Genomic DNA, 13,940 nt, shown 5'->3' on the forward strand with positions numbered 1-13,940 from the left:
TTCGATTATGGGGTTCACGATTCAATACAACCACGATACGATGTAGTAAATAAAAGTTCAGCGACAACAAAGTCTGCCTGTGCAGAATTCAGTTTATTTCTGAGACACGGATATTTCTAGCGATGTCATTGGCTTGCTAGAATGTAAACTATAATTTTAGAAATGTCATTACAATGTTCAAATAATATATTTTCAATGGAGAGCTTGTGAAATTGTGATGGGAAAGCGTCACAGCAGAATAAAATATAGCTAATATCGTGATTTATTTTTCTGCCCCACGATAGATATTGTCACATTTTTGTATTGCGCTATATTTAAATGTGATATATCGTCCCATCCCTAGTAAAAGGGTATTAGCCAAAAATATATGGCTATTTAAGGAAAATACCTCCCTCCCTATTCCCTGCAGGCCAACCTCTCCCCCGCTTCCAGTGCATTCCTGTCACTGTTTACCGTGAACTCTCCCATATGCCATAAAATATAATTTTTAATTATAGCCACAAGCGGTCACTTCAGGTTACGGCAGGGGTTCGGCAGCTGTGCGGGAATGTTGGAAGATTAGGCTTTGACTCTTACTGCGAGTTTTATTGGGCTCCATCCAATGACACTGTGACAGGACTTAACTGCATCCATCTCTCATGTCTTGCAGTCCTGTGTGGTTGAGCGGGGACACTGTGTCACGAACACTGCCTGGATTAGGAGCTCAGTTCCCACCGGGCCCACCTACGCTAAAAACGGATGCACTCCTGAATAAAAGCAGCCACCAAATGGCATATGTTGCATCATATGATTAACCTTGCTATAAATAGATAGAAAAAAAAGTCTAAAAGTGCTGCCATTCGAGAGTTCTGACTTTTGCAGTAGGACACCGACTCACATTCATCGGTCAGTAGCATCCATGTTGTTCAGTTGAGTGGGATAGTTTTTATAACACTTATGTATTTCAGTCCATTTCAGCTATGCAGCACCTTTGGTATAGATATGAAGAGGTTGACTCTAAAATCATATATCCACCTGCAAAATATGACACTGGCATGACAGAAAAGAAATATCGACTATTAAGAAAATATGATTCATGATTACTGGCATGAAAGTACAACTCAAATATACATATACAAATTGGATATAATTGAAGTTATGAGCCTTTTACTTAAAAAATAGTAACATTTTAGAGGATGCAATCAACTAACTAATGTTGTTAATATTGAACAGTAAACATAAGGTGAAGATTTTTTTTCTCCAAACTAGATCAGTTGTGTTTTGGAATGAAACCCTTCACAAGCTCTAGGGAAATAAGTGTTTTCAAAAGTGGTCAATTCAATGGTCCTGAGGGAAATCGACAGGGCAAGGATAGCTGGATAGCTAGTTTTTATATCTGTAAGACCAGCATTACAACCATGACAGCAGTTTGGGTTTGAAACCCTTAAAGGAAAACTCAGATACTCTCACACTGTTAGTTATCATCAATCTGTGATGTTCAGTGCATTCCAGGACTCAGCCAAGTACCAACAGCACCAAAGTCCCCATGACTCCAGTTAAGCACGTCCTCTGTGGTATTGTGGCTTCTATGCAAGGATTATCAATTCATGTGTAGTGAAAAATAATCTATTCGCAGCATGTAGCATTTTACCACAAGACCACAGAACAATGTCAGAGAGACAGTTTTGATAAGTCTAAATACTGTTTTTAGCAAACTAAAATATACCATTTGACCACACTGACCGAGTTGGGTATTTCCACCTACTTATCCCTTCCTTTAAAGGAACAGTTCACCCAAAAATGAAATTTTGGTCATTGTCTACTCATCCTGTCACCCAAACTGTCAAAAAATGACCATAAAGCTAATCCAAACAGTGTGTGCAGTGAGGTAAATATTGGACTTTTGGACTCACAGTGCAATTGTTTGGTTTCAGAACACTTGGATTATGCTGAATGAGCTGTTTGGAATAATATTATGTAATTTCTTTTCTCTTTTTGGAGCTCTAAAGAACCATTTCCAGGCCATTTTAGTTGTTTTGTAGAAGGCTGACATGAAGCTGAACTAGCTAACTCGCTGTGTGTTGTGTGGACATACAAACTTCACTGGTGTTTAGACTGACATGAGGGGAGTAGATAATGAGATAACAAATTTTTATTTTGGGGTGAACTATTCCTTTAACCTCTTATTTTACAGAAACCTCCAGCCTCTTCCTTTTTTGTCACTTTTCTCTGTTATTTCATGGAGCAGGACTCTGCTTGCTACCCTCACATGTTAGGATTTAGGTTATTTTCTTTCACCAGCTGTTCTGGTCACATTGTCGAAAAAACATTTCTGCAAACTGCCCATTGCAGGCCCAAACATGACTTGTATACTCATTAAAACCAACAAGTCTTACTAGCTGGAAGCTACGTGTTGGCCTCAATGAGGAATGCTAACGAGCTGTTTTCTCTGTGTGTGTCCTCCCAGTCATCTGGAGACGGAGCGCAGCGCCCTGAAGAGAAGAGAGTGGGAGAGAAGGAACCAGGAGGTCCAACAGGATGAAGACCTGTTCTCAACCGGATTCAACTTGTTTGGAGAACCATACAAGGTGAGAAGGATGAATGGATGGATGGATGAATGGATGGATGGATGGATGGGTGGGTGGGTGGGTGGATGGATTTAAAAGTCTTTGAAACACTGGCAACATTGTGGGACAATTAGTGGGGATGAGATGCTCTTCTCTATTGCAGCCCACTTTGTGATTTATATATTTTTACATAAAATTCTTGCCCAGCTTTAAAGCAATTAAGATGGGCAATAATGCCAATAATTCTGACAGTAATATTCTGTTCTGTTCCATTCTGTTGTAAGGTAGCAGAGATGCAACAAAATTGTTTCATTTTTTAGTTGAAAGTGGGCTAGTCATGCATGAAGTCCGGGGCCATTATTTTTTTGCGCAGTCTGCCCCTGTGTAAAGAATTGATTTTGGTTTGTTAACTCTCATTTGCTACAGCCAGACACTTCAACACTTGGGTTCTGCCACCAAGAGTATCGGCCTTGGGACAGACTGGGTTTGGATCCTGACGAAATATGATTAACTGTTGCTGTGTCTGAGCACAGAGGACTCGAGGGCTCTTCAGCAAGAAACTGCTTGAAGTTTTGTGGTGAAGGCAGCACATAATGTTCCGATAATGAATCTAATCCGAGACGCCTCCATACTCCAGCTAATAGTTTCTAATGCAAATTAATGCAATGAGATCCGGGAACACTACTGCTCCGATTCTGACAAAACTTGGGAGGGATGATGTATGTTTGCACTGTCGTCTAGAATTAAAAAAATTTCGCTCACTGCCCTGATGGGGACGCTATCCTATTGAAAAAGACAAGACACAAGACTACACAAATCTAGCTATTCTTACATATGACACTGATTGGCCTAATGAGAGTGTTAAAATTAAGGGTCAGAATTGTAACTCCTACACCAAGTCCAATTGACGTGAAACATGCTACAAACATCCAGCTGTCCATGTAAATTTCACTGATTGACCACATGAGGGCACTATAATCAAAAGTCAAAACCTTAAACACAAACATATCTCAGACTCCACTGGTGCGATTTTGACGAAACCTTTGAAGGATGATGCATTTTAAACAATTACACCGATTGGCCTGATGGTGGCGCTATAATCAAAGGTAAAAAAATTCTAACTGAAAGGCTGTAACTGCTGCACCACTGGTCCGATTTTGACGAACGTTAGAGGGATGATGCATCTCGTCACTGGTCGGCCCAAGGGGCGACTGCATCATTCGTGTGGGACGACTTTTTTTGTTTTGTTTACATCTTTCTAACCGATCGTCTTCCTCTATACACTTTCCCAGTTCATCCATCGCCCCTGCTTACCTTGACAAACTGCTCTGGCACACCTTGCAGCTTCCTCCTGCTGATTTATTTGCCCTACTACCGGTTTCATTTTTCTAAGGGTGTTGCTCTGCCCCGTACAGATTTGTGGATTTACCAAGGCTTCTGCGACCCCATTGCACTTTCTCTGTGTCTAAGCGCCGATTGACCTTGCCGAGCTGCTCCTTTACCGCTCTGTTTCAGCCCTGTTTCATTATAATCATCACGTGTGATTCATGTGGCCTTTTTAACCCAGTTTCTCTCTCTCCTTCACCCTTTGTCTTTCCTGTCCTGCGTCTATCTCTCTCTCTCTCTTTTGCCTTCTCTCTCTCTCCCTCTTCTTCTCCTTCTTCTTCTCCTTCTTCTTCTCTCCTCCTGTCTATCTATCCGGCTGTCCGTCACTCTCTGCCTCTCTCTGCCTCTCGCCAGTATTCTTTCTCTGTCAGCTATTAGCTAATCCCTCTTCTAATCCTGTTAAAGAGCGCTATGCTGTTAGCAGCTATTTGGGATGATCTATTCACACACACACACACACACACACACACACATAGGTATTCATTCCTCCCCTTCTCCTCTGTTTTCCATTTTGCTCTTCTGTAAATGTGTTTTCTGTTCCTCTTCAGCCACCAAATCTTTTATTCATGAGCCCGAGATGGAGAAGAGATGGGCTAATTTATTCACAGCTAACTTTGGCTCGCCACGGTGTGTGTGTCTGTATGTGTGTCTGTGTGTGTGTGTCTGTGTGTGTGTGTCTGTGTGTGTGTGTCTGTGTGTGTGTGTGTGTCTGTGTGTGTGTGCACATAGTGTTTGTGCCTGTGTGTGCACACAGAAATTACATCTGTTAAGATTATTTAAATGCAATTCCCTACTTTCTTGTATCATTCTTTTGTAAAAGAGCCTTGATTCCTTGCCCTGTTTGCTTTTGACTATTTTCACGGTGTTTTCTGCTTTATTAGACTGTGAAAAATTGAAAGATACATTGAAGACAGACATGGTAGATGAGACAGAGAGTGAGTTACAGATGTGCGATAAAGGTGATGAACGCTATTTCCAATCCAAATGGTTGTGAGTGCATGCTCTGTGCAGACCACAGAACTAAAACGGTGTGTTGTCGTCTCAAACTCTCGTTTCTTTAGCGTTACTGGCAGTTTAATTTTGCTGTTGGTTGTGTGGCTTTCACCGGGGAACCAAACAGTGCATTTCTGTTTCACCTGCTCAGACCACTTTAGACCACACTCAGCCCAACGACTAGTCCGATTATGATTATCATAAATCACATGGATATGAATTACCCTCACATGGAAATAAATTACCCTCAAATGATGTTTACATTGCCCTCTATTAGAGCAAATACTAGGGTGGTGTTACATTAATTTGTAAAGTTGTGTTGAAGTGTATCTTAGCATGGCCTATGTCTCACACACACTCCAACACATGCTTACACACACACACACACACACACACGCACAGTATTCCCTCCTCAGTAATAAGGCCTCTCCATGGATCATTGCCTGTTATTACGTTATTATTTGGTTATTGACTGAAGCTGTTTCCTATTAGTTTGCATTGGGGAAAGAAAACAGCCAGACATAAGCAAGATTCATGCTTCCCAGGGAAGTTGGTTGTAAGAAGAATGAAAACTGGTCATGCTTTTTTTTCTTGTGAATTTACGAGTGATGCACAATATGTGTGAACTGGACAATCACACTTTTTATGATCACTAGGAAAATAAAAGTAGTTTAAGAATAGAATGACTGTGAATGATTGGTGTTAAGTAAGTGGCTTGTTAATAATTATTTAGTCTAACTTAATACTCTTTCCAAAAGTATTAAGATTACTTCAGTTACTACTCCCCAAGAACACTAACTCATTGTTTTATTCATATTACTTTTTCAAGCCTCTCCAAATATAGCCAATTGCATCCTCTCTTCAAAACTAGGTGAAAGGTTTTTTTTCCATTCATTTCAACCATAAACTCTTGTGCAACATTATTTGACTCTATTACTCCATGTTAACACAGGGTTAATTAAGTTGAGTGCAGGTTGTGCAGTGCCTTGTCTGTGAACTGTGCAGGTCATGTATGACAAAATGACACAGCCATATTTCACATTGATTTAATTGAATATTTTCAATGATCGTCATTTGTCTGTAATTCATGATAAAATGTCATGATTAAATTACAGGCTGTAGATCTTGCCTAATTCAACAATTAATAAATAATAATTCTATAATTGACGGTGACACCATTCCATTGTTCAGGTAGAACTGCGAGTGTACTAGGCTGAGAAAAGAAATTACCTGTCTTCACTTCCTCCTACTCTTCTAACACCATGGTGTCTTTTCGACTCCGGTGCCAAATATAGCCTGCTGAAACCGTTAATTGCCTTTGTCCTTTCAAAAATGCCAAATGATCAAACCATGTAGTTTCATCATTGAAGGACCTGACAGCTACTGGCACAAATGTCCTCATAAACCGCTTGGAGGACCATCTCAGCATTACCATACCGCTGAAGGTGCTGCAGTTCCAGCCGAGCATCATATATCAGTAAAGTCCGCCCCGTCCTGCAAGTTCTCCTCTGTGTGACGAGTGCTGGTGAATCTGGGGTCAGGCTAATAATGGCACCTGCCCTATTAATTTTGCTGCTCCAGCCTGGACCGGGCCTTCTTAAGGGTGGCATGTGTTTAATTAATCATTTCATCCAGATGTCTGGTCAGTGGTCACCCTATCTATCTCTCGCTGTCCCTCTCCAGACAAGTAAAGAGGGCATTTCACTAGAAAAAAAAATGGAAGACTTAATTAGTGCTCTTCTCTTTCTCTCTCCCTCCCATCTCTCCCTCTCCTCCTCTTCCTCTCCTCCCAGACTAATAAGGGTGACGCGTTGGCCAGTCGGGTCCAGAACACACTGGGCTCCTACGAGGAAATGAAAGACCTTCTAACCAGCCATTCCAACCAGAGCCACTTGGTGGGAATCCCCAAAGGCAGCGGCACGGCCAACAACCTGCAGACCCCGGCCGCCCCGACAGCAGAGAGACCCGCGATCGAGTCCCACCAGACGCAGCTCTTCAACGAGGGGCTGAGAGGAGGAGGAGGAGGAGGAGGAGGAACAGGAGGAGGTGGAGGAGGAGGAGGAGAAGGAGGAGGTGGGGAGAAGAGGACGGGAAATTCCTCTTTTTCGTCTTCGACCGTCACCTCCATGCAACCGCCGGCTTCCACTCCGTCCTCGTCGTCCTCGTCCTCGTCGAGTCAGAACTCCAAGAAGTCGCGGAGCTCCATGGAGTGGTCCAGGGGAAGCCACGGAGCGAGCGCCCAGGGAGCGGGCCTCGTTCTGGGGTTAGGGCAGGGCCAGGGCCAGGGGGCGGGAGCTACGGGCGGAAGAGGCAAGTTGTCCTCGTTGGAAGAGCAGCAAATGCAAAGGCACGACGAACTGTTTAGCTCGCTGAAGGACGAACTGGGCCTAAAGGGAGACTCGAGCCCTTCCTCCTCCTCTTCTTCCTCCTCCTCGTCTTCATCCTCCTCTGGGAGAAGACATTCGTCCCACCCCTCCAAAACCCTCCCTCTCCCAGGTAAGACCTCCATAGAAAGGCTTTTAAAAAGAACAAAACCAAGGTGAATTCTCACCTCAAAAGAACCAACAAAAAAAAACTTGTTAGCAGAAAGTGAATCTTGAAGAAAGTTTTAGTGAGGAGTGAAAACTAGTAAGTATGATAGAGGATTAAAACCAAACTGCTGATTTTCCTGATGATACCAACAGACTTTGATACTTTATTGCAGCAGGTTTTGTCAGTTTATTCCAGCTTCATGAGTCCTAAGAATGTGTGAAACTTGGCTAATACCAATCTTACAACAAAAACATGGCACTTGAACCTTTTTTAATATTCAGATGTTTTGATATTCATGATTAATTTGTTTCGTTGCATTTGCTTGAGCTATGAGTAATTTCAGTGATGTAAAAAAAAAAAACTATCACCTTTTGGCTAGATGATTTCTGAAAATTAACATCTGCATCCGACGATAACCATGTCTTTGGGTTGATTTCTAAACAACCGAGCTACACATAATTTGCTTTGATTGTGATTGGCCCCGTCCATCTGGGAGAGAGAGTGAATTTTTTTTGTCCGACCTTCACTAGATTTTGAATCAATGACAGGTGTTGCTTTGGTTATTTTTGGGAGAATAGCCCCTAACTTTTCGTGTTTTTTTTTTCTTTCTTTTCCTTTTCACAGACGGTGGCCATTTCAGATCCTCCACCATGGAAGGCAGTCATTTTAAGTCTTCCACAAACACCGAGGGCGGTGCACATTTTAAAACGTCCCCGTTTGAAAACGAGGCGGGCTCTCACCTCTCCTCTGCCTCCTCGCCATTGGCTTCCACGTCGGTTCTGACCACGCCCACTCCCGGTCTAACCACTCCCACTTCTGGACTGACCACGCCCACCTTCCCGCCCGGTAGCCTATCGGGGAAGCCGATCGCGGTGCAGCAGAAGCCCACGGCGTACGTTCGACCAATGGACGGCCAGGACCAGGCGCCCAGTGATTCTCCCCAGCTCAAACCCCCTCTGGCGGCCACAGAGGGCTACAGCAACAGTCAGGCGTACGGAGGAAACGCTGTGAATGTGAAGAACAAGTTACCCAAACTGAGTCTCAGCCACACCGGAGAGGTAAGAAAAAGAGATCATTTTGGCAGTTTTAGCTTTATGCTGTTTGTTAATTTTTGTCAGTTCAAGTCAAGTTTATTTGTATAGCACTTAATCACAGTTACAGTGTCAAAGGGCTTCACAACACCCTCATTATGAAAACAAGTCAAATGTTAATCATCTCATCTAAATTGGTTCAAACAACCTTGTGGCCTGGTAACACTTTACAGTATTGTTTATCATCTTGTTGCAGAATGGGGAATTGTTCATTTCCTCATCATTATTTAACACTAATTAATAATGAGTTAAAATGATCCCAATTATATAATACCATTCTATCCTTTAATGGCAGGCCAAGTAATGTTGACACTTGCAATTTAACAAAGGACCAAATAATGTTTATGAATATTTTACAAATCATTAGTTATTAATCATTTATCAATACAAAGCAGTTAAAATGGATAAATACAGAGATTATTAACTAAAGAAATCAAAAGTTGTGGATGTTTCCTTAACAGTTTTAATATACTAGTTTGATTTATAAATTTTAAGAACAAACAACTTCTTAGTAAACTGTTAAGTGATTAGAAGTAAATATTAATTAATGATCAATTCACCCTTTATTTACCATGCTTATTTTTAAGTGTTACCTATATGTTGTATTGTCACTATTCTGTACAATTAAAACTTACTACAATGTAACCAACTGCTAAATATAGTTAAACTGTTCACAACAGCTGTGACATACTTAAAGGAATAGTTCACCCAAAAATGAAAATGTATCTAGCCTATACTCATTATCTACTCACTTTCTCAGTCGAAACACCAGTGAATTTGTATGTCCACCTAACACAGTGAGTTAGCTAGAGCTGCTCTGTATCAGCCTTCTCTAAATGAACTAAAGTGTCTGAGAACTGGTTCTTCAGAGTTCTAAAAAGTTTCAAGCTGGCTCTACCCGTAATTACAATATTTCAGACAGCGTTTGCAGGCAGCATCTGCTTGCTACTGTTGTGACAGTTGGCACGGTGTAGACTTCTGGACCCACAGTGCAGTCGTTTGGCTTCAGAACACTTGGATTATGCTGTTTGGGTTTTTTTTTGCCCTTTTTAGAACTCTAGAGAACCAGGACCCGGACACTTTAGCTCTTTAGGAGAAAGCTGACACAGAGCAGCACGAGCAAACGTGTGTGTCATGTGGATAGACAAACTTCACCAGTGTTTCAACTGACATGAGGGTAGATGATGAGAAAATTTTCATTTTTGGCTGAACTATTCCTTTAATGTCCATAGGACATCAATATTTTTTTTTGTCTTGTTACTTCTTTGGCAACAAAATACAAAAAAAGAAAAAAAAAGATTTAGTTTAATTAGATATAGATTTAGTTTGGGTTTCATTTCATCATATATAAATGCATTGTTGATATATATTTAGTGTCAGAATTTTTGTCTATGGACTTAGCAGTTGATATGTAATATTACCCAGTCATGCATTTCTTTCCATTTCCCTGCTGAAATATCTCCCTGCCAACTAGGAAGCACCTAACATTATTTTAATCTGAATTCAATTTAGTATAAATCATGCCTAGTGGGGCAAAACTAGAATGTAAAATGAATTTATGAGCGTCTGCTTTAGGTGTGCTTCTGATGTAACAGTAACAAGAACTCATGTGATCCCTCGTTCACATGAATTACAATTTAATTCCTATTATTTCATTAAACAGTATGCCTACTACTTGAGCATAATTAATAGAGAGCACTTCATTATTGAGGTGAATATTCACAGTTGGGTAATTGTAATGTCAAATGAATCTGACACCTCACACTCCTCCACAAGGCTCTCATTGACTTTCTTTCTGACTCGCTCGCTCAATCTCTGGCCTGCTCTCTGTCTCTCTCTTTATTTGTCTTTGTCACTCTCTCTATCACTCTCTCTCTCTCTGTCTGTCTATCACTCTGTCTTTATCACTCCCTCTCTGGCTCTGTCTCTCTCTCACTCACTCTCCTTTTAAAAACAGCAAGAAACACCATGCTTGATGACGTACGTGTGTGCGTGTGTGTGTGTGTGTGTGTGTGTGTGTGTGTGTGAGAGAGAGAGAGAGAGAAACTAGTTGACAGGCGAGTAGTCATCCATATCGAGCGAGCCAGCTGTTCCCATGCTTTGATAGAGCTGGTGTGTGTGTCAGTATGATTGCGTGTGTGTGTGTGTGTGTGTGTGTGTGTGTGTGTGTGTGTGTGTGTGTGTGTGTGTGTGTGTGTGTGTGTGTGTGTGTAGCACTCCAAATGAGCCTGAGATGAAGCTTTGAGCATATGGCGCTGAGAAGGAGAAAGCAAGGGAGAGCGGGGAGAGGGAGGGAATTAAAATATATTTTACTTTCAACACTTATGGAGGGCGAGAAAGAGAGGAAGTATATTCACAGCTATGAGTGATTTACTTTAAAAAAAAAAAAAACCAGCAGACTTTTTACTATCCTCTCTCTCACTTTGTTTCTCCCACTCACGCATGGATGCTCTGTTATCACCTGCTCACCATTTAGTTTTCACTCCTCTCATATTTATACCGGAGAGAGATTATTGGAAGGGAGACGGAAACTCAACACTGAAATGGCAGGGAAGGGAAGTGGAGGAAGAAAGGAATATGAGGAAAAAAGGGGAGAAGATGATGAAAGGAAGGAAGAAAAAAGGAATATGAGCAAAAGGAGCAGATGACGAAAGGGTGGAGGAAGAGAGGGATATGAGGAAAAAGGGGAGTAGGATGACGAAAGCGTGGTGGAAGATGAAGATTGACTGATTTCAACAACTTCTCGCTGGTGTATTTGTTCTTAGCGTGGTTGCCATGTTGTCTGTTATTATCATATGAATTATTGTATTTGTTGGTTTTGGGGCCCAAGTGCCCCTCTGCTCTCCACTCTATCTCAGTCTGCAACTTAAACAGCAAGTAAGGAGATTGAATCAGATAGGGCTAAAGTAGAAAGTGGAAGGATTGCTATTTATTTTATGCTATGAAATGGAAGTACAGATTGCCCTACTTTCAATCAAATTTTTGATTTGTGAATTAAAAGTTGACATTTTAACCTTTTAACCTTTATCCAGTAAAAGTCAACTACTGTAATCTAGTATATAAAATAATATAAAATAGTGAGAAAGTATATAATTTTGGATTTGAAACTATTAAAGTAATTACTTTCATTTGGGCAATATATCAATGGTATTCATAAATGACAATGTGAGTATCACATTAACACTTAAAAAGAATCTGCAGGATTGAATCAGCACTGATGAATGTTCCGTATAACAGTTATGAAATTGGTTCAGGCATCATGAATATTTAATATTCAGCTCAGTGTTCGGTTATTCAGTGTTACCTGATCGTGTGTGTGTGTGTGCGCGCACTCATTCACAGCGATAAGCCTTTACTAAACTGCTGTGGAAGCTCTCTGTTAGCACTATAGAATTATTGATAAGAGCCCTTCTCTCTCAAGTGTGTGTGTGTGTGTGAGAGAGAGAAAGAGGGAGAGAGAGAGCGTAGTGTGATAACACTATTGATCTTTTCCTAATAGTTACTACAGTAAGCTTTAGTCTAGCTTAGTCACACACACACACACACACACACAGACAGAATAACACATACAGTGTTATTGTAGACTGAGTTGTTGTCAGCAGCTCTTTGAGGTGAGGCACCACAGGTGAAAATGGGGATTTTGAGATGTTTTAATATTTTGCTTCTATAACTATGTACTACAAAACAATAAATAACATTTTGATCCCAGCTGTGTCTAATACATCAAGCTTTTTTTAGCTAACAAAATTAGGTAAAAAAAACATTTTTTTTTTTCAACTTAACTTGTAGATAAGGCCACCAAGTTTGACATGCTTCTTCTCAACGAAAATAGTAATTTTATATAATAAAATATAATTAAGCCTATATAGCATAATTTGTACTTTATAGAGTATTTTACATGAACAAATAGCAAAAAATGGATATGGATATGCAAATTCACACATTTTTATGAAATATTAGCTAATTTTAATGTTAACAAAATCAATAAAATTCATAATACAAAAGTGTGTATTTGTGCATATTCACCATATAAAATGTTATTCTGATTGGAAGAAAGGTTGTTTTTTTCCCCCTTATTTACCTGTGGTGCCTCACCTTCAAGGCCAGTGAGAGAGGAAGCAGAAGATGAGCTGCAGAGTTTAGAGGAACACAGCAGAGTTTAGAGAAAGACCTGCCTCACTTATGGTCAAGCTGTCCGGACACTGCTAGTGACATCTGATTGCTTACAGGTAGAAGAGGTGCTGTTATCCTATTTTCACTGCATTTCCAATCTGGCAAACAGCAGTTAAGCCAAACTTACTTGTTATAAGTTTTTCAGTTCAACAAAGCTTATATAATGTCTTTCACACTGATTTGAAGTGTGGTGTTTTATGCCTTTTTGCATTTAAAGACCCTATCTTTATACAACACATCAGTTTGATGCTAGTGACTATGATGTACACTGTAAATTGACTTCATAAAGAATTATGTCAACCTAAAAATGTGGATAAACTATCCTCAGTTTAGGTGGTTTACCCTGCACTACATCCCTATGCCTCGCCCTGTGATCTGTCAAAGCACTTACAGTTTCAACGGAAGCTGCTTCCTCCTCCTAAGCAGCTGACAGCAGCACAGTCTTTATTTTAATGAAGATACCATTGAGACCGGTTATGTAGCAATAGTTGGAGGGAGAGGGTGACGGCAGTCGCACACCAGATGCAGCTTCACGAGCCGAACAGTTTGCCTCCGTTCACTGTCTGAGAAGCGAGTAATCAAATGTGCCGGGTATGATGGGATCGGCGATGCGAACCGGACCTGTGATGTGACGAGCACAAGTGGAAAAAGTTTCATATTATGCAAATTAGCACGACGGTCGTGGCACAAGAACCAATCACATTCAGGCATAATTCCAGTTCTCAAATTCACCCGGTCATTAAATATTTGTTGCTATAGTTCCACTTCACCTTTGAATGGAAGATGGAAGACAGAATTATTTCAACGGTCTTGGCATTTCCTGAATTATATGACACATCTCTGTCAGCTTGTCAAACTCTTGACAAATTAAATAAAGTATGGAAAGTGTCAGAGATTGTTGGTGTTCAACATTACCTGAAGTAGCCTAAAATATTTTAGCTGCTAACTTTAGCTCTGGTAGGGTAAACAAGCAGCCTAATGTTAGCTTTGATGCTGCCAACTCTTTTCAAGGAAAGTAGCTACTTGTTGGCCAGAAAGTTGCTAGATGTCTCCAGATGACGTTATACATTAATTTTCATATTAATATATTTGCTACACTTCCCTGTCCTAGGGGAAGGAGGGGGTACGCTGTGTGTGGCAAGAGCTGTGATCATCAGAACTCAGAATTAGACAAGCATGTAGCACAAATCAGCGTCAGCCATACTGATTTGTTGCCAAA

The 13,940-nt window shown here is 40.8% G+C and overlaps 1 protein-coding gene across 1 annotated transcript in view; it reads left to right on the forward strand.

The window, feature by feature from the left end:
• Positions 1-13,940, forward strand: part of aff2 (AF4/FMR2 family, member 2) — a 117,044-nt gene that overhangs the window by 31,505 nt on the left and 71,599 nt on the right. Inside the window, exons 2-4 of the mRNA XM_071526828.1 lie at positions 2,447-2,567; positions 6,719-7,421; positions 8,082-8,515. Coding sequence (XP_071382929.1) covers positions 2,447-2,567; positions 6,719-7,421; positions 8,082-8,515 — 1,258 coding nt within the window. The remainder of the gene's footprint in view (positions 1-2,446; positions 2,568-6,718; positions 7,422-8,081; positions 8,516-13,940) is intronic.

Source organism: Centroberyx affinis, unplaced genomic scaffold (assembly GCF_046629955.1).
Source record: "Centroberyx affinis isolate AG114_WGS23_722 - 3 ecotype Tasmania unplaced genomic scaffold, CSIRO-AGI_Caff_v1 ptg001466l_1, whole genome shotgun sequence".
Classification (NCBI taxonomy): domain Eukaryota; kingdom Metazoa; phylum Chordata; class Actinopteri; order Beryciformes; family Berycidae; genus Centroberyx; species Centroberyx affinis.